General features: G+C 42.2%; 1 protein-coding gene across 29 annotated transcripts in view; it reads right to left on the reverse strand.

Annotated features, from left to right (window-relative positions):
• Positions 1–21,496, reverse strand: part of Rbfox1 (RNA binding fox-1 homolog 1) — a 574,719-nt gene that overhangs the window by 54,314 nt on the left and 498,909 nt on the right. For all 29 annotated transcript variants that reach the window (XM_076577914.1, XM_076577927.1, XM_076577917.1 and 26 more), the window contains one exon: positions 3,938–4,070. In XM_076577914.1, the coding sequence (XP_076434029.1) occupies positions 3,938–4,070 (133 nt within the window). The remainder of the gene's footprint in view (positions 1–3,937; positions 4,071–21,496) is intronic.

Consider the following 21,496-nt stretch of genomic DNA (forward strand, 5'->3'; position numbering starts at 1 on the left):
CCATCAAGCTCAACAAGATTAGCTGCCGTCCGGCAAATGTGCCCTAGCATTGGTCTTACTGAGCTGTAACCGTGTAGGGCTCTTCCTATTTCATCCTTCATCAACCCTATGGAGCTGGTGCATGCTTTACTCTCCTATCAAGTACACTGCATTTCCTTGTAGCTTTCTAGGGTGGTAAAATCCTGTATTTACTCTCCAGAGTCTGATTCATTTACTATTGGCAGCTGATAGTGAGTTGCTGGCTGCATTTAGGGTTGTCTGCTTATTCCTTTAATCCCTCTATTGTCCATGGGCAGAAGTATTGCTCCGGGAGTGATGATCACAATTGATATTTCCAGATAGTTCTATTTATGTATGCCAGAAAACAGAACAGGACCTCTTCATAATCGATGTAGTTTAGCTGCTGGGAGGGCAGAAAATGGACCCAGATAAGAGTGCCTTTAATGAGTTTTCTTAGATGCTTCTATCAGTGCTGGATATATCCAAGGACTATCCTGGGCTCCACAAAGGTGGCTAAGAAGTTTCTGTTATATGTCACATGTGTGAGTGTGTGAGTGTGTGTGAGCACATGTGTATGTGTGTGCATGTGTTTCTATCAGAGAGAAAAACTATGGAAGCCCCATATGAAACATAGAATAAAGAACACCTTGGGGGATGGAAATTTTAGCACAGACTCATATTGGATATTGTGTGAAAAGTAGGTTGTAGATAGATAGATCTTCATTTGGTGACAATAAGAAAACATCTTCCTAAACAAATTTACTTCATAAGGCAATGTCATAGAAAACATGGAGATGGCTGGGTGTGTGGGTACTCACAGGACAGGATCTTAATATGCCAGTTTGGAAACAAAGGGACACAATCTTGTCACCCATGTCTTCTCTTCTGGGAAGCCTTGTCTGAACACCCATGCTGGGCTAAGGACCCTCCCTTGGTAAATAGCCCTCTACCTTATTATCTATCATGTCAATCTGCAGAAATTCCTGTGGATGTGCTACAGGTAGTATACAATGGGGCACAAAACGTGGCTAAATAGGGCTGGAATAAAGACATCAGTCAAGCCTGGAAATGTTCCTCCAAAGGCCTTTTGAGCCAGCAGCTCTGGGAATCCATAGTTTCCAGCTCACCTCCAACCTGGTATGCCAGGCCCTGGAAACAGGCTTGGATCTACAGCCTCATTGCTCATTGTTTCTCCTCAACTCAGGATCAGGCACCTCTTTCCTCTGGGAAATCTATGCTCTGGGTACCACTTTGTTTTCTTCGAAAGATGGCCTATCTTCCTTGCAATCTAAGCCAATGAATCCAGAGGGGAATAGAGAAACAGGCACCTAACCAAATCTCCATTTTTTTTTTTTACCAGTACTTTGTGTCTTACAGATTCTTAACACCAGCCTTCTGCCCCATGTTGAGAATCCTATATAATGAATTAATTAAGTAATTAATTAATTTGTGTGTGTGGTATGTATATGTATGGTGCTTGCACATGAATGTACCTGTTAGTGTGCATGGAGGGCAATGCAGGGCCTATGGCATTTTCTATCACTCTCTACCTTATTATCTTGAAACGGGGCTCACTAAGCTGGAAGTTTGCTCTTTTGTGCTAGTCTTGCTGGCTAGTGAGCTCCCTTCAGCTTCCCAGTGCTGGGATTACAGGCATGCCTAGCCATACTTAGCTTTATTTTTTTTAAACATGGTGTTAGATTCAAACACAGGTCCTCACAACTGCTCCAAGTCAGTGAGCTATTGCTCTAGCTTCTGGCAGTGAAAATTCTATTTGAACTTCTAATTCAAGAATTTCAGCCATAAGATCTTTCCCTGAGTACAGTTCAACACAATATCCTTTCCTCAGCACAGGCCAGTATGTGCGTTCTGTTGTGTGTTCTATATAGACCAATGACATGTTCAAGGAAGCAGAAGGGCACATGCCAACATCACAGCCAGGATAGTTAGGAGGATTCCTGGAATATTACATTTTCATCCTTTCCAAAAGAGTCACAAACATGTTGTGTACCATTTGGAAGTGCCTGTTTCTCCCTGGCGAACGTGGCATTAATTAGTTATGCATGGTTATTCCCGGCAAAGAGCACATTCATTATAAGTTAGTAAATTTCAATTTTATAGCAGGTATGTTATGTTGAGCTTTTTATAAATTGTTCATGGGAGAATAAGCCATATAATTTTACTTATTTTTTTTTCCTGTTCAATATAGTAGTGAGATACTAACTAGGGGTATATATACAGAGAATCTACAATTACCATGTACTAAGATGATGATTTTCAGACAGAATAAAGTGGCTTAAATGTGCTATTTTTCACTTATGGCTTATGAATCTTTCTTTAGCAATAACATGAACCTAGATGATTGTTTAGCTGTTTCTACTCCCGCCCCCATGCCTTCCACAACCCACATATCAAATGGGCTCATGCTGGGTTGGCCTTATACAGATTATGGAGTCAAAGGTCCTTTATATGACATATGGATACACTGGGGCTATGGGGAGACTTTAAAGCCATTGGTTCTTATTTTCTTATCATCCACAATCCCTCTTGTCATTTGACCGACTAAGAAACCTTGCACTGACTTACACTAGAAACCTGGTGTCAGTAAGTAACCTTGTTCCTTTTCTTGTGTCTATTCTCCTGTTTTGACGATTTCACCTTCATAGTCTTTGTTTTTTCACACACTTCAGCTGGGCTCTTTTGGAGTGGGTGAGATATGAATAAATAATGCTAAGAGCATTTCCCTTTGTCATCAGTACAGTGAGTGAGCTGGGGTCACTCAGATTTCCTAAAAGATTTATATGCAACAAAGCTTTTAAGAAAATGCATTTAACCCTTTTCATATGACCGTGACACAGACACATTCTTTCTAAAGATGAGAAAGCTAGTTCTTGGTCTGGGGAAGCTCACACCAGATCCTTCTCAGTGTGGCTGAATCTTCTGTGCAACTGGAGAGAAGAGGAGAGTACAGTTCACACTTTGAGCCAGGCAATGCTCTGCCTTGAAGGTGGAGCTAGCCTAAGGACCACAGGATGTTTATGTAACACATCTGGAGTCTATCCACTAGATACCATCACCCATGTCTACCCTGCTGTACCAATCAAAAATATCCTAGACCTTGTCCTATGTAGGGCCACTACCTTAGAGGCCCTTCTCTCTCTTCATGCCCAGAGGTGGATGAATACCCTTCCAAGATCCCTAATGAAAGAGCAGAGGAAACATCATTTCAGGGTGGTTTCCTTTTTTATTAGTGATTCTTGCTTTCCTTCCCTCCCTCCCCCATCTCTCTTTCCTTTCTTCTGTTAGTTGTCAGTTACAATATCCAATCACAGAAAATCTCAGTTGACAGTAGAAAACAAATCCATTTCCCCATGGAGGAGAAAGGACAAGCTGGGCCATTTTGGAAAATGCAAGTAAAAGGCAAATTAACTATAATTTCATTCCTGTCTGGAATGTTGTGTTTGACTCAGCACCTAATTTTCTCAGGCAAAAGTTTGTACATCTGGGAGTGCAAAATGTCCATGGGGAAGGAAGCAAAATAACCCCAGTGATTTTTATGTATGGGAAACCTCATGTCCCTTTGAATTCAAGGGGTAAATGTAGTCCAACCTCCTTAATAACCAGATGCTTGCAGTCATCAGAAATACATCCTTGGCTGTAACCATTTCTCTGTTCTCCAGCATTCAGTCTCAAAGAGAATTTACATAACAACATGTGACATGTAGAATGCTTAAAGGCACCAACCATGACCAGACAAATTACACTCATTTTTCAATACTCTTTGCAAGGTGCTTTGCAGCAGGCGCGCATTAGGCTGCATGCTGGGGAGGTTCTGGTGGGGTGGTCAAGACCATCATGCGCTCACAAACACTCCGTGCCTCTGGGGAGGGACAGCAGGTGCAGGGAGGCCCCCCTCCCAGCGGGGTGCAGCACTTACCCGCCATAGGCCGGGATTGGGGGTGGGGGCGCTGCAGCCCTGAAGGTGTTGTACACGGTGCGGCCACGGCCTCGCAGGTGGGCCCCTCGGTAAGCAGCTGCAGCAGTGGCGGCTGGGTATGGGAAGCCAGGCACTATGGGAGAGAGGAGAGAGCGGGATACCATGAGATGCATGTGTAGTCTGCTGAGGACCATTTCCCCAATCCTGTTTATGCGGGGTCTAGCCTCTTACAGTAAGATTCAAAGAGCAGAGAACAATGTCTCAAGACTGGAAACAAACATATGAGCATGGCGTGGGTATGACTGTAGCTTCTGACCATGAAGATGTGAGAAATGACAGACATTTACAGAGAATTCCTGAGAACGGGGAAAAAGCTCCCCACATCATAAACCTAAAGTAGAGAAAAAGTAAATTTGAATCCTTTATGTGAAATGCTTCAACTGCTGTATATGCATATATGTGAGTATGTATATGCATATATTTGGGTACATGTCTGGGAAACCTCATTGCCTTTTGAAAAACATGTTTGTATATGCATGATTTTTGGATATATCCTATACATATATACATATGCATATGTATATATGCTTTCATTTGTGTGCATGCAAATATTCACATATTTGTGTATCTACACATATACACACATTTTTTTTTTTTACATGCTGGTAGTTATCTTTGAGGCCAAACTGCATAGAATTAAGAGTTTATTATTTTTTCTCATAATTTCCCCTATTTACTTTTATTTATAGTCTTACATTCCTTTTATATCCATACCTGGCATGTCACAAATTTAATTTTTTTTTTGGCAGGGAAATTGTTGGGGGTAGAATGCAAGACTTTAGACATTCTAGCTAGGCAAGTGCCCTTCCCTTGAGCAGCATCCCCAGTCTTTGCCAGGAACTTTTAATTGAGGCATTTTTGCAGATGTGTGCTGTGAATGTGAAAACTGCTTTGTTTCCTCAATGGTTTATCAGCAACTCACAAGGCCCTAAGCATCAGTGCACATATGCCTTTACCTGAAGACAGGGAAGTCTGGTAACTGCCTCTTTGGGAAGAATGGGGTACCTGGGTGCTCTTATCTGAGGAGACAGTATCAGGCATGGTGAGGGGTTGGGAGAGGAGCTATACCTGGGAACTCCTCAAGTCTTAAATTCCTCTTGGGGAGCTCTCCCACCCATGCCTGTAGATATGGACTCCTCAGGAAGGTCCAAGCAGCCATGAGAAAATATTCAGGCTCTAGCTTCCCAGTCTCTTGCTGAGCCTCACAGTGTTCTATCTGTGCTGACTCCCCAGCTCACTTAAAAGACACTGTACCACAAACCTCAGCCCATAGACTAGATTCCTGAAAAATGTATACGAAAAGCCGCTGTTGGTAAAAGCTACAGTAAGGACACAAAAGCCGAAATGAGAGGCACAAGAGGAAGTCTGTAATAGCCCCACACCCCAAAATTCCCTTTCCCAGGCTTCTGCAGGACTTCTGACCAAGTGAGCACATTCTCATTTATACCATGCTAAAGATATTCTCCACCTTGTATCCACACTGCCGAGAGGAGCAGGGCCTTTCCTGCCATCACCTTCAGGAGCAAAAGACTTCTTCTGCCCCATCCCTCTTATCATATCCAAGAGTCTTTCTCACACACACTCAGGTGCTAACCTGGGTGAGGATTCTGGGAGGAACACACATACAAAAAAATGACAAAGTAAATTAGAAAAGTGTGCAAGAGCCCCCAGGAAGTACCTGTTCTCTAGGAGGTGGAGGTGCCACATAGTGACTCTGGAGGTCTTAGGGCAAAACCTTTCATCTGGGCACACAGTGGGTTTGTACCTCTGTGGTGGATGAGTCACGGCTGTTCACAATTATGTATGCATTCTTAGCAGGGATAATTCCCTTGAAGTGAAGATCAACTGTCAGTGATTGTCTGGAATCTGGTACACATTCTTGAAGGCTGAACAGGGGCTTTTATGGTACTTTTCTTTGCAGCATGAGTAAAATGCTGAGATCGTAGAACAAAGCCAGATTGACTTTCTCCTCTTATTTCTCCCTGAAGTTTATGTTGGACGGTTTTTTATGATTATGATTGAAAACAAATTGTGTGGATTTATTGAACTCTCGTGGCAGTCCCCAGCACCCAAATTTTCTGGATTATGTTTTAACCAATATGGCAGAAATAGAGGCTCATGTCTTACTGGGCAAAGCAGGAAATGCTGAGTTCATCCAAGCCTAGGGCTATTCAGCATAAGAGAGGCTTGCTTCAGGACCAGGGGGATGTTTCGGAATGCTTCCATCCTGATTCTATCTCACCATGATTCAAATAAAAATGTTCATAGAATGTTTTGCATTTTTAAAATAAGGAAAATGAAAAATGTACAGTCTGGTTGAGCAGCTGGCTTGCTGTGTGAAGACACTCAGTAATTATGCTGACCCATTTATTAGCCCCCTCTATGGAGCCACAGGAGGGAGACCAGCTCTCTCTCAGGTGATGAGCCTGCTTGGAGGATTTACTTGTAGAGATGAGGTGCCATGTGAAGCAGAAGTTTGTCACTGTAGTGAAGAGAGAAGGCACTGCTCAGTGTGGAGAGCGAGGCCTCTATTCTGAGACTCTGATTTCCTTGGGTGGGGTAAGTGCCTGTAGACACTGAGATGAGGCTCTGGGCTCTTCCAAGCAAAGCTCGTTAGCACAATCTTTTCCCAGTGAAGGGGAGGGACACAGAGCAACATCTGGTTCCAACACTGCCACCAGGGAGGCTAAGTGCCCATGAGCAAGTCAGAGTCTCTAGTGATCTTGCTGTGGGCAACAGTCCTCATGTAGAAAGTGTTGTGCCCTGGGTGGATGCTTTCTGATGCCCTCTATTGTGGAGTTAATGTCTTTTGTCTTCTTCCTTTTTTCCTTCCCTCCCTCCCCCTTCTTCATTCTCTCTCCTTTCTATTGTGACAGGGTTTCTCTACGTAGCTCTATATGGCTTGGAACTCACTATGTAGAATAAGCTGGCCTTCACCTCATAGTGACACCCTTGTCTCTGCTTCCAAAGTGCTGGAAGGACAGGTGTGCACCACCTTGTCTCACTCCAGATACCCTCTTGTGAAGTCCTGAATGAACAAAGGCAAGTCAGGTAGGAAGGAAGAAGGGAGGAGCCAACTAGAATGAGATGTGAGCAAAGTAAGAAGGGGAGGAGGATGGTTTGGACTCCCCATCCTTCGTTCTCTCCTTCTGCTTCCTCCATTCCTTCTCCTCCTCTTTCCTTCCTCCTCTCCTCCTTATTTCCTTCCATCTTTATATCCATCTTCTCCTTTCTTTCCTTCTTTTCTCCATTTTCATCTTCCCTTTGTACACAACCCCCCCCCCCACACACACACACATAAAAATTTCCTCCCACAGACAGGCCTCCTGTGTCTAAATCAAGTAACTTGGATTGTATGAAGAGAGAAGAAACACGCTTGCTTGGTGCTAGAAAGCAAGCTCCATTAGGGCAGGGTTCTCCATCTGCATGCTTGGAGGAGCACCCAGCTGAACTCATCCCCAGCCTTGGTCATCCTTTTGGTACCTAACTGTCTCTTTGATCCCAGACCATGAGTGACCCTGCCTGAAAATAAAGAGGTGACTGGCACTTCAGGATGATTGGGACCTGAGTTTACCCACAGGTATGCACACACTTTCCCAGTGACCCTACACATGAAATGTTGATTGTTCTGGGTAAACTTTCCTAGACGGGCAGTACCTATCACATGCTACTTATGTCATTTTATCCAGATAGCTCATAAACAATGGCCTTCCTGCTCAGCAACAGCCCTTCCTGAGCATAGCCATTCTGCGAAACAAGCATGTTAATGCTCATCCATATCCATACGCTAAGACTTCTGTAGTTACTACCTGTGTTTCTTCCTGTCTCAAGAGTTTTTCTCCCACAGTTGCTGGTGACAGCATAGCCGTCATCTGTCATAAAGTCACATGGTCAGTTTCAAGGGTAAAGAACACATCTTTTCATCACAGTTCTTTTATACTAATAGGATGGAAAAATGGAAATTTTCTTACTTGCATACTGGATGTGGGTTCATAAATGCTGATATGTGGTCAAATGTGTATTTGAAGCAATTACCTGGGCAGATAACCCGGACACAGATTAAACACAAACCAATGGATTTATTCTTCAATATGAGGGGGGATATTTCTTAATGATTCCTTTCCTTTATGATGCAACACTTATCTTGTTGAGTTAAATGTATTTTACCATCTATGTACATTTTGGTTTAAGAGTTGCATCCATAAATGTTTAGTAAGTGCAACGTAGTGCCAAACAAAAAACACAAACCCTCTTTATTTTTGTAGTCAAGTAGGCTGGCATTAAAATAAAATACATAAATGTCATCTTCACTAATCTTTCTATATAAGCTGGGTCTAGGGGTTCCTATCTGTAATCCCAGCACTTATGATGCTGAGGCAGGAGACTTACAAACATTGAGGTTGGCCTGAGCTATGTAGTGAGATCTTAAAACAAACAAATAATAATGTTAGAAAAACAAAATGATGCCAACGTATAGGCATCCTTAGAACCATAACTCTTGAGTTGGCTCTCCTACCCCTGATAGATATCTTGAAGTTATTAAACATGTAAATAAAACCACTGCTAAGTGACAATGGTGGTATTCAAGTTGATGTGTGGGTGCAGGACTCAGTTTTGGATCCCCTCCTGGGTGGAGAAGATGAGGGAGGGAAAGCTCATACATAGCCTCTCAAACCTGTGCACCATGAATCAAAGTTTAGAAAGTCAGATGTCAACAAAACAAAACTGGATTTAGCTTATAAGCTATGATGGAACACCAGAAAAGCACAGGGCAGGATAAAAAATCCCCTAGGTGTCCGACATGTCTCCATTCCCAGCTCCACTCAGCCTCTGCCAAAGCCCTTTAGTTAGAGAGATGAATATGAGAGCAGGTGCATTGGGAGTGAGGATGTCACCTCTCCCTTGGGAATAAGGAATCTTCCCACATGGTGGGAACTCAATGGAACTGGAGCTTAAGGGAAGGAACAAGAGGCACTCTGTGAGACTCAAGCACCAAGGCAAATCAAGGGTTTTAAATGGAAGACATTCGAGTGCAGCAACCAGCCAAACGAGCCATTCAGCAAAGTGTCTACTGCTTCCTGCCCATGTCTCCCTAAAAGACAAAGCCCCCACCTTCAATGAGCTCCATGTTCATGTATTTACAGTGACTAGTGCCTCCTCCCTCCCTGTCTCGTTTACGAACATGGTGCTTACCTTCGAAAATAAACACAAATGAGATCATTTCACCAGCCTGGAAATCCCAAGAGAAGAAACACAAAGCCAGTGGAAAATACTTGAGGGTTATAAACTGCATATTAAAGTTTTAGAGCTCAAGAGAGACAGAAGAATAGCAGATGCATACCCCGACAGGGGGGCAGATTCTGCAACACAGCCATAAAAATATACAGCCCGCTTTAATGGGCAATTATTCTTTGCATTTGTGTGCTGGGTTGAATTTGCATGAGATTGCCAGATGCCCTGGTAAAGGTGTTGCCATCAGGGTTGGTTCTTTGTCTTGTGCCTTCTATTCCTTTGCATCCCGAAGCCTCCCTTGTTTCCCCACGCTTTGATGACATGAAAACACAAACCCAAGTGCACATGCTACTATGTGGTTGAATTATCCTGCAGGTAATGCATGGTAAGAAACATTCAAATGCTTGAATTTGGGGATGCAAGTGTGCCTTTGACAGCAGGTTCAGGGTCTTATTGGGCTCCTCTGTGGCAGGGACTCAGCGTTTCATGTGTCATATTATAAATTATGATACGAAGTAGTAGTTAACAGACACACTGGGGCACCATGAACGGGCAGCCTGGCTCCTGAGAGGCTGGGCACTGTGCAGTAAATTCTCTCTGAGAGGTCCAAAATCTGATTATTTTTTTCCAAATGGTCAAAAATATTAACTTCTGTTTTTAAAATGAATCGAAAATGAAAGTCCACCAATCTGGTTTGGGACACAGGGTTCACACATGACTAAATCATCCTCTTTAATCGGCACTCAGTGGCAAATGTAATATGGCAGGGTATATTAAGTTCTAGGTGAAAACAGAAAGGTCTTCTTTTAGTCCAGTGATTCTTAGGGCTTGGGGGAAAATGTGACTCGTTCTTTTTGTCATTTATAAAATGATCCCAAACAGCCCTTTAGTTTGTAGACTTTCTGGAGCTTCTACTCACAAGTATTTATGTCTGAGACCCACATTCGAGCTCCACTCTTGTTCAGCATAAATGATGTTAAATGCTGCTGCTTAGAAGTGAATAAATCTACGTTTTGGACAAACTGGTTCCTTATAGGACATCCTCATTTGAAATGCATTGAATGGGAAAACAAAAAAAAATTCTAATTAATGTACAACTCTAATCACCATTCTCCACATGGAAGAGTAATTTTTCACTGTTCATTTGCTTGGTTTAATCTCAAAACTGACATAACAGAAATGCAATGCCCTATAAATCTCCACTCGTTTCTTTCTTTAATATTCATATTCCACTGACCTGCGGAGGCTTGTTGCTGCATTCTACTACAGCATCCGAAAGTGTCGATAAAAATATTGTGAAAGGCAAGATGTGTTTCTTGCTGGCTGCGCTGGCCATTTACTGTGGGGGAGACACAATAAATGGCTGGTGGATTGTCCCTCGGCTGGCTGGCTGGTGGGTGATTAGTGATTAATTACCTTGCAGCAAATTGACACGGCACCAGGAAATTGACACAGCCCTGATTAATTAACTTTTTATGGGCGGTAGTTACTCACAAAACACTGCGTTCCATAATTGAATCTCTTTACATAACAGTCATGGTACAAAAGTTTTAGTCAAATCCAAATTAGCCAGAAGTTTCTAAGGCTGTTATAGGTCTGATTAGGATGTGTTTGTAAGAACTGGCAAGAATTGAACTTGGAGAGAGATGTGTGGTCTTGAAGGGAGATGGGGAGGAGGGAGACAGTGACACCATACCGGCTTGACTGCCAAGGCAAAATGTGTTGATCTAAGTCTTTACCTCCACTAGACTTTGAAGAGTGATGGAGATGTCTCCTTTTCTCCTGCTTGATGTGGCTACTGCCCCTGAGTGGCTCTGGCAGATTCCTTTCCTTCTGTTTAGTCTATAAAGACTAATGAAGACTCCATGGGACAAATTGTGGTCTGCTGCTGGGCTTCATTTTCTCACATCATCTCCCATCTTGTCCCTTTATGCTGATACCACCATATTCCACCACAGTTATGTTTCCTCCCTCTATCATTTGTTTTTCTCACTGCCTCTTTGACTGACACATCCTTCTATAGCTCTTCAGTGGACTGTCCTGAGAGCTATATTTCTGGGACTACCGTGTCTCTAACATGGACAAAATGATCTGGCACAAGAAGATCACTAAAATGTACTAATTATACTGTCAAATAATCAGAATTCTGCAGCACTTCGGTTACAGAGAAAACTGAAAGGCTGATCCTAACTTTGAACCTGGAAGTCTTGAGACGCTGCCTAAGTAGGTGGCTCACTCTACGGAAAAAGCCTCATTTACTCATGATGCTAGTGCTGAGAGATCCTGGATCTCACTTGTCTAATGCCTGGACAGAGATAACCGGAGTAATCCTAGCAAAGATGTGATCACAGTTGGCAGAATTCTAGCCTGTGAGACTCCATTATCAGATGGAAGAGATTCAACTGCATGATAGCAGCGAGTGTTTATTAACACTTGCTAATTGCCAGATGCACAGATTAACCCATTAGCTCTTTGAAAAACCATATGAATCTGGTGTGTGTAGTGGGGGGATTTGGAGTCTAGAGCAGCTCTGTAGCCTCCAAAGTCTTATCTTTTCATCCCATCCCTGGGCCTCCCCAGTCCAGTTGCTGCTGTGCTTTCTCTTTCTTTTTTTGAAGATGGGCCAACATGGCTTCCCTCCTATTGCCTGCACAAGCTGGAGTGTCCTCTGCTGTGCTTCTAGTTCATCTGAGAGAGCCACCCTCAATCCATCATGGATCAGCTGAATCTGCAGGGGACTCCTTTGAGTATACTCCTTGTTGGGGGAGGGACTATGCCACCATTGCCCTTATGTGTTTATATTCTGAGATTTCAGTACACCCATGAAAATTTCAGTGCTCTTCCACTAATTGGTGCAGTCCACAGAGATGGCCACCGATTTTTATTGATAAAAATCTAAGGGCAGTCTATTTCCCTTTCCTACTGGGGTTTATCTACACATCTGGATATAAGCCAGGGCTATATAAGTAAACTATCTAACACATAGAGATGTGCAAATAGCAACTAGGGTTACATTAGAACCATGTCAGTAAAGACCTCAGCTGTACATACAAACCTAGTTACTATAAGTTCATGGTGATTCAATTCTGCTACAATTTTTGAATTTAGAAAATTGGAATAAGAAACATATCTCAGGGCTTGGAAGATGGCTTACTAGTAAAATGAGTATCCTGAAAGCAATGAGGACTCAAGGTCAATCCCAAGAACCCATATTAAAAAGCCATATGGTTGCACAAGACTTTAATCCCAACCTCTGGGAGGTAGACACAGACGGATCACTGTGGCTCACCTCACTGGCTTGCCAGCCTAGCCAAATCTTTGAGCTCCAGGCTGAAAAACTCTGTCTCAAAACATGAGGTGGAGAAAGACAGAAGAGGAAACTCAGGTCCACTTCTGTCCTCCACATGCCTGCACACACAGGTGCACACATACCCACATCCACCAAAAAACTCATTTCAGAAGTTGGGACTATTTGGATATAAAACTAACCTTCCACTTTGGGGTGTTGTATTTATTGTTTTATATATAACTAATTTATTAATTCTGTTGTCACATACCATTTTACCCACAGCTTGATTTGAAATAAATTTCCTGCTTGTCCATAAATGGATGAGCTAGAAGAAAACCATACAGAAAACCAGGCACAGTGAACACACAGGAATTTGTTCTGGATCACAGGGTTGGTATTGCCCAAGCAGAAAGATCTCTTCACCCAAAACAGTCAATTTTCAAAGGCAGAACAAAAACCCATACTGTTATCCATGCCCAGGAATATTCTCGCCTCATTCATCTGTGTGGGGCTGAGCGAGGAAGCAGCTTTGGTCTCCCTCAGCACCACACTGTTGCCACTTCCTGTAGAACCTTGCTGGTTTCTCTCCTGTGCTACAAATGGCAGGGTTAATTCAGCAGATGCGCAGTGGGTGCTTCCGGGCTGCTGGGTATGCAGTCCCACACTTTTTGTGGAAGAGGTCCTTGTGATCTCTCTGACTCACAGGTATTGACAGACCTCCCCCAGGCAAGATTTTGGAAACATTTCATTCAACAAAATGGAAATGAATCTCCATCTTGGAGTGTTTAACTTGGCAGTACTGTAGCCAGCATTTGCAAAAGTGCTTTCTGTTGTTGGAGAGAGAATAGAAGCTGGAATCTATTTTAATTTAGATGGAACCATTTACCATAATCTCTTAGTTTGACAAAATCAGTACCAATGTCAACTTAATTTTGTTTTTTTTCCCCCCAGGAAGCCAAGAGGGAAAAAAAGAAACCAAATAGTTTATATAAATAATGACTTTATCGAGTGCATATATATACAGTAAAGGTTCAATTGTTAAATCATTCATGATCTATCTAACAGCTGGCTGGAACAGTGAGCTCGATGGATTGCCTCTCAAGGTAGGAAGCAAGGCAAGTGAGATAAATTAGCTGCCTTATGCTGGGCTGGATTTCCCATGATTCTCTGGGGCTGCTACAGCTCTTGAGTTTGAGGTCCTTAGAGGGGGCTGGCACTGACTCACAAGACAGGTATGAGATGCAAATGCATTTGTTCATTTCCCATGCAGCCATCACTGTGAGGAGAGCTGTTCTGTCTGTCAGGGTTTGAGGCCATCTGCCTTTCCGTGTCAGCATTTAGCTTTAGACAAAGCAAAAACAAACCAAAACCCCCACAAAAACAAAAAACTGAGTCTGAGACTTTGATCAATGCCCCATACAACCTGCAGGACAGGTGCCATCTGTACCTGCTAATCACATGCCCGATTTAGGAGCTGGAATCCCAAAGCCCTCTTATAGACAGAATGAAGGAGGGCCATTTGGAAACTGCCCAGTTGTCCAGTCAGTACACAAATAAAACCTTCCCAATTAGTTTCTGTGAGAAGCCAGTCCATTTTTTTTTTTTTTTTTTGAGTAGTTGTTACCACTCCAGAAGTCTGGAAAGAACCTACGTTGCCATTTCTTTTAATGCCCACATTTAAGTAAGTATCCAAGATAATTTACATAGCAAAGACAGTCGGTCACGTTATGGCTACCACACAAGCAGATCATACTGCCCGATCTTTTCTTTGTGTTGTGGGAAAGTGTCGGGAGAATTTTGTGAAGCCAGTGATGGCAACCAGGATGTGTTAGTGGAAACTAGGACTGTGTAGTTAGAACTGATTGCTGTATGGGGGGCTGGGCAGAGCATGCATGAGCCTAGAGAACCCTCAGGTGTCATTCCATAGATGTTTTGTTTCTGTGAGACAGGATCTCTCACTGGCTTGGAACTAGCCAATGCCACCTCCAAACTGGGTGTCCAGCGGGTCTCTGAATCTGCCTCTCTCCATATCCTCAACACTGAGATCACGGTATGTGACGGCATGTCCAGCTTTTCTTATGTGTGCTTTGGGGCCTGAGCTCAGGTTCTCAAGCTTTCATGGCTTTACCATTTACTACACTTTACCACTGAGCTATCTTCCCATCTCTTTCTTGTTTTCACACAAGAAAAAAAATTAGGTATCAAAATCCCACATTACATGCAAACAAAACCCAAGGAAATAGATGTAATGTATGCATGCAGTTGGGGTATTTGGGCCTAACGCTGAATTTCTTTGCCACTGTACTCAAATTCTCCAGTAGCCCTAGACTGGCCTGAGATAGCTTTTATCAGTAGCTGATAACATGATTTAAGGAAAGTTCTGTTAGCAGGAAAGCAAATGTTTAACTTCTTGGGTGGATATGAACTCTCCGAGGTTCTCTTTCTTTCCACAGGAGGCAAGTTCATCCTCCTTTTGATACCTTTGTATTGGGTAGGGAAATTTGCTTTTCATGAGGGGAAAGGAGTCCTCTATGTCTCTATGATCATAATATCCATGCAGAGAGCCCCTGGAATCTCTTTCCAGCTCTTGAAATACACAAGCGCCCTTTCTCCCCTCCTTAGTCCTTAACTGCTCATCTGCAGACCTGCAGACCTGGGGGCCTTAGGGTTAGCTGCACACCTGGATTAATTTGCAAATCTGAGTCTACTAGGATTGTACATCTACTCTGTGACATCATCCTGCCTTCTGTTGCCCTTCAGGGACCAAGCTTGTTTTGAAGCTTTCACCTCTAGAATGTGTATGGGCAGAGATCTGACTGGAGAATACTCCCCAGTCCCTTACTATTTTTAAATTCACAGTAGCTTGGGGAAGCAGAGAAAGTGCAGAACAGTACTTAAAAAATAAACCTCTCAATCTACTGCAGGATACCTCTGTTGCCCCTGTTGGGGCTGGAGAATGGGTGGGCATTGTCAAGGGGCTGAACATAGGAGCTGCACCAGGTGGTTGATCCTCTTAAGCAAACGGGAGCATTAAAAAGTGCTTTCTCTCAATGCTATCACAGGCCTGGGTGTTTCCAGGGAATTTCCCCAGCACAACTGCCTCACCGCTTTTCAGAAACATCTCATCTCAGCCTTGTTCTCTGGCTTTGTGTGTGCTGGAATCCCAGGGCATCATAGTTTATTGTTTTAATATCTGTCTGACACAAAGCAAGCGCATCCTCTAGTGACTCCTTATCTGTCATATGTATTTCTGTGAAAGAAATATCAAGACAAATAAGATGTTTGGGGGCACACCACAGGATGGGAGCTTTGCAACTGGCAGTCGTCTGCAGAAGGCAGACCCCCATTTGAAAAAGACAAAAGCCACTGTTCTGCATTGAGATTAATAACCAAATGGAGGGTGCAAGATAGCAGTCACTTGAAAAAAGTCTGCTGGCTGGCAAGCCCTTCCCTTCAAAGAACTGGGCTGTAGCTGAGTATGGTGGCACATATCCATCACCCTAGCTCTCTGCAAGTTGAAGCAGGAGGGCGGAAAGTTTGAAGCCAGTCTGGGCTACATCGTGGGTTATATTGCAAAGTTAAGGAAGCAGCAGCAGTAATCAGATGCTCAGGAAGTAATCCTGTTCTTATGTTCTAGGGAAATAAAGTGACCAGTAACCACCAGGAGAAGGAGCTGCTATGGCTGTGATTCAGCCAGAGTAAGCCTGGCTCAGATGTGGATGGAGTTGGACCAATGGCAGCAGAAATGAAAGTGAACTTGTTTATTAAATATTTATTTTAATATTTTGAAATTTTGTGTATCTGTGTGGATACATGTACATATGGTTGCCTGCTGAGGCCACAGGTCTCCCATCCACTGGGAACTGTAGTTACAGGCAGCTGAGAGCCTCCTGATGTGGGTGCTAGGAACTGAACTGAAGTTCTCTACAAAAGCAATCCATACTCTTATCCATTGAGTCATCTCTTTGGTCCATGAATCTGTCCTTAAAATCTGGCATCTAGGGGAAGTACCTAGATGAGTGTCAGAACCAGTTTAACCACATTAAGAATTATCTCATCATGAATCAGATCCAAGCATGTGCCTTGGACATATGAATGTGTCAGAAATAAATTTATTACTCTGTAGAGAATTAGTTTGTGCCAAAAGGGTGATATGTCTGTTTGTCTGTCTATTTATCTATCTATGTATCTATGTATCTATGTATCTATCTATCTATCTATCTATCTATCTATCTATCTATCTATCTATCATCTAGAGACAGAGAGAGAGAGAGAGAGGGATTGAGAGAGAGAGAGAAACTTAAGTTATCACTAAGTGCATACATACATACAGTAACTAAATAAGGAAATAAACAGTGATGTGCAAGGCCCTGGGAAAGCAGGGAGAGCTGAGTAAAGAGACAGTATTTCACGGATGGACAAACCTAGAGCTAAACTTGCAGCCAGCAAGTCCCAACAATTTTTCTGTCTCTGTCCCCGCCCCCTAGGACTGGGGTTATGGGCACATATGTGGCAGTGACTAACATTTTATATGACTGCTGAAGATTTGAACTCAAGTCCTCATGTTTTCTCAGCAATTACTCTTACCCACTGAACCTCCACAGACCATGCTGGTTTTGAAATGTGATACAATGTTACAAAATGCTAGAGTCACCAAAAAATGATTATTAAAAGACTTTTTTTCACCTCTACCCTCAGGTAACCAGTTGATGTTTTTTGCCTTTGCAAATAAGAATGAAGTAAATAAGAATGGGACTGCTGATTGAGTGCCCTTGAGGCTTATCTAGCTACAGATTATTCTTGTAAATAAAATAATATTAAATTTCAGCTCTTCTCTTATGAACAGGTGTAGATTCCCTGGTGCTGTGTAGAGTGGTCCATACTATGTTCAAAGCTGGAAGAACACAGATGCTGACAGGTTGAACCTGGTTAGGCTTCCAAAGAGCAATGTGTGAGGTAACAAAGTTGTTTCCCTAAATCATGGGGTGAGCATGAGAGAGCAGGATCGTGGTCCAAGACAAGACAGCTTGTCTAGGGTCCCAGAGAACAGTCCCTGCTCTGCTATGTTTAGGAGCCCAATGTGAGGTTGTTTCCATCCTCTAGAGATCAAGTTTAAGAGGAAAATCCCTGGGAGATCAAAATATGAGAAAAAATACTGCATAGGTCTGTGACAGTTTTCTTAATCCATGTGAGTCTAAATTTCCTGGTGAGATAAGATGGTGTTATAATAATTGTAGTATTCCTCTGAGGCTTGTAGGAGAAAGAACATAAAGAAGGTTCCCAATGACCTGAGATGTAGTAGGTGAATAGCCACGTCTTCGCATAGTTCCAGGCCTAGTAGGAGGTACATGCAACTAGGACTGTTACTCGTAGAAAACATGAAATTAAGAAGGACCCCAAAATTCAGTAATCAGTAGTTTTAAAATCAGTTTCCAAAAAAAGTAACTCATGGCGAACAAATAAAATGTACAGGAAAACACATCATGTTGAGGTGTTACATTGGACTCAGTTGGCAAAAGAAAAAGTTAATGCCTTTTTTTTTTCTCTGTGGCAAATTTTAATATTTATCCCCCCCTGGATATTTCCTATTCCTCTTTGAATGTAGTAGTACTATATTAAAGCATTATCGTCTCATTTCATCCTCTTTGTCTAGGTGCTCTTTAAATTTTGTCTGAGGTTTTCACACATCCCTTGATCATCCTGGTCCTGGTGTCAGCTATCTTACAAAGCTCCTCCAGAAAATGCAATGGTGCACCATCTTAGAGGCAACCAGGAAGCACTCTAACACCAGCAATACGAGAGGAGGCCAGTCCCGTAAACTGACATGTCAGGAGCATGGTGACTCTCGTGTGCTCTGTCTGAGCTGAGCAGAGTCTGCACTTTCTGGATTGAAGAGAAAGAGGCAGCTGGGAGTTCATTTGGCTTTTCACTTTAATTACAGAAACTGACAGCAGTTCCACCTGTGGCCTGTGCAGACAATGGGGCAGCTTTGATTGATGCCAGTTTCTACCAGGTAATTTATTGTTTTAGGTGTGTTACATAGTCACTTTCATAAAACTGGAGGTCAATATATCTATTAAAAGCATCCCATGACCACTTGCCCTTGAGATTCATAGACGTGAATAAAGTAGGCAATGATTCTGCAGTTTGATAGCGTTGAGGTTTCTTAACATTTGCTTCTAATCTCTTAGTTGTCTATGGAATAGGACTAGAGGTAAAATTACCTCCTTATTGTTCATCTTTACTGTTTGTCCCACGTGGTTGTAATGATCAGCTGTGGTTCCCTTAGAAATATGAAAGCATGTATGTATATATGTATGTATGTATGCATGCATGTATGTACTGGCAATAGATGAAACTACATAGACATTTCTGCAGGAACATGCATCTGCAATGCTCTTCAGGTGGTGCTTCTTTGTCCAGGAGCTTGCTGTCAACTGAAATGCCTCCTTCTACTCCAGATCCCAATGTTGATGTCCTGATGTTCAGTGGGATGTTTGAAGATGGGGCTTTGGAGAAATGGTTAGGTTTGGGTGAGGAGGCCCCACAAAAGGATTGGTTAGAAAAAGACACTTGTGATTGCTCCTACTTACTCACTTTACCATGTGAGGATGTAAGAAGGTGGCCCTCTGAAAACTAGAGTAAGAGTCATTACCAGAAGCCAAACATGATGACACCTTGATCTTAGATGTCACCTTCTGGAGTAATGAGAAAATAGATATCTGTTACTTGGGCTGCACAGTCTACAGCATTTTGCTATGGTATTAAATGAAGGGATTCTTTGTATGGATTTTAAAAACCTATAATGAAATTTAAATCAGACAATATGAGAAAAAATGTATCTGCCTATACAATTAAAAATGTGTAATAGCATGTGAGTAACATATGAAAAATAGATATACAATTAATATCAATGCTTGTCACAAACAGCAATAATGAACAATAAAAGAATTGGAATTCATAACAGGATAAGTACAATTGGTAAATAAATGTATAAAAGATGGTATTTATAATGAGGAAGAAACTATGCAAAAGAGAACAAAGGGAGATGTTTTCTTTCATCTGTATAATTTGAAACATTGATAAGACCCAAAACATGTCATTGCAGAGGAGCATGTTGAGATGGGCTCAGAGTCCCATGACTGGGGCTACAGATGAGGACTCTGAAGCATGTGTAAGGCTTGTGTAAGGCTTCTACAAATATGTCTACCACAATCTTGGTGGGGGATGTGAAAAGCATGGCTTGGTGTATCAGGATCTGAGTGATGCACTATATACTCCATGAAAGAGCTTGACAATATCAAAGAGGCCCCCAGAGGTGTGATGCTCACAGCATGTTAGAGAAACCCAAACATGATGGTATAGAATAGGTGCACAATATGTATGTGAGCATTTGTCTCTATATGAAATCACAGGACTAATGCTTTCCTGACCAATTGCAGAGTATAGGCCTCAAAATAACATGGGAGAAAAAGAGAATGATCTAGGAGTCCACATAGATACTCTACAGGTTTGTAGAAGGATATAGTTCAAGGCATGTGTGGGTTTGCTTCCTGCTTCCCAGGACCACATGTGAAATTCCAGTTAAAAAAAATCTATTCATAAACTCACAAGAAAACAAAGCTGATAGCATTTGCTGTCATATACAAGAGTCAACCAGGAGCCATGACTCCACTTGCTCACTCCTTTTTAGGAGTGGGTTCTCCTTTCTGGATGTGGTGATGGCCTTCCCTACAGCATTACTTTCATCTTTAGCACTTTGAGCTATCTGTCCTTTTTCTTCTGCATGAAGCTGAACTTGGTGTTATCTAGCAGCATATCAAGATGGGGCAGGCATCGAGTTGGTCATCAGCCCTGCCCCACCCATCTCAAAGCTTCTCTGAAAGGATTTTATGGCTCATATCATGTCCAATAACATTCTTAGTAAACATCTGTAGGAACACATCCTACCTAAATTCCGGATGTTTTGTTAAGACTTTAATTTTGCTATATCATGTATAAAGTGTATCTGTTTTCTGAGAGTGGCTTATTTGGGCATATGGAAGGCTATACAATGTCCTATGACACTTTTCAGTCAGCATAAAGTGTATGGTCAGATGGGAAGGGACTGGGTTGTACTGACAGGCAGTCCCAAGTGAAAAATTTCCCTCTTAATGCTGTTGTGTAGCTTAGGGCCCATCAGGAAGATTTACTTAGTAGGGGAAACATTATGCAAAAGTGCATCTTAAGAAGCAGATGACTTCAGTTGGAATTATTTTCATTACAGCCTCATCCAGCAGGGTTCCCTTAAAAGCCATCTCCCCTACTGCATGTACGGGTGTTATTTACAGATGATTATCTATTGGCTAAGAATATGGACAATTCAGTTTGAAAACATTTAAGGCTAATTTAAAAATGGAGAGAAACTCTTTTGAGAATTCTGTTTAGATCTGTACCTCATTTTTAATTGGATTATTTGGTTTTTTTGATATCTAGTTTCTTGAGCTCTTTGTATATTTTTGATATTAGCCCTCTATCAGATGTATAGTTGGTAGAAATATTTACCCATTCTATAGGCCCCTTTGTCCAAATAATGGTGTCCTTTGCTGTGCAGAAATTTCTCAGTTTCGTGAGGTCTCATTTATTGATTATTGTTCTTAGTGCCTGCATTATTGGTATTCTGTTCAGAAAGTCTTTTCCTGTGCCAATGTGTTCAAGGCTATTCCTTGTTTTCTCTTCTGTCTGGTTCAGTGTGTCTGGTTTTCTTCAGTTTTGCTCAGGGTGGTAAGTATGGATCTAATTGCATTCTTCTACATGTTAACATCCAGTTTGACCAGTACCAGTTGTTAAAGATGTTATCCTTTTTTGTTCCATTGTATATTTATAGCCTCTTTATAAAAATCAGGTGTCTATAGGTGTATGAATATATGTCTGGGTCTTTGATTCAATTCCATTGATCAACAAACATGTCTGTTCTTGTGCTAGCACCATGTTGTTTT

The sequence above is a fragment of the Peromyscus maniculatus genome, chromosome 8, assembly GCF_049852395.1.
Source record: "Peromyscus maniculatus bairdii isolate BWxNUB_F1_BW_parent chromosome 8, HU_Pman_BW_mat_3.1, whole genome shotgun sequence".
In the NCBI taxonomy this organism is placed as follows: Eukaryota; Metazoa; Chordata; class Mammalia; order Rodentia; family Cricetidae; genus Peromyscus; species Peromyscus maniculatus.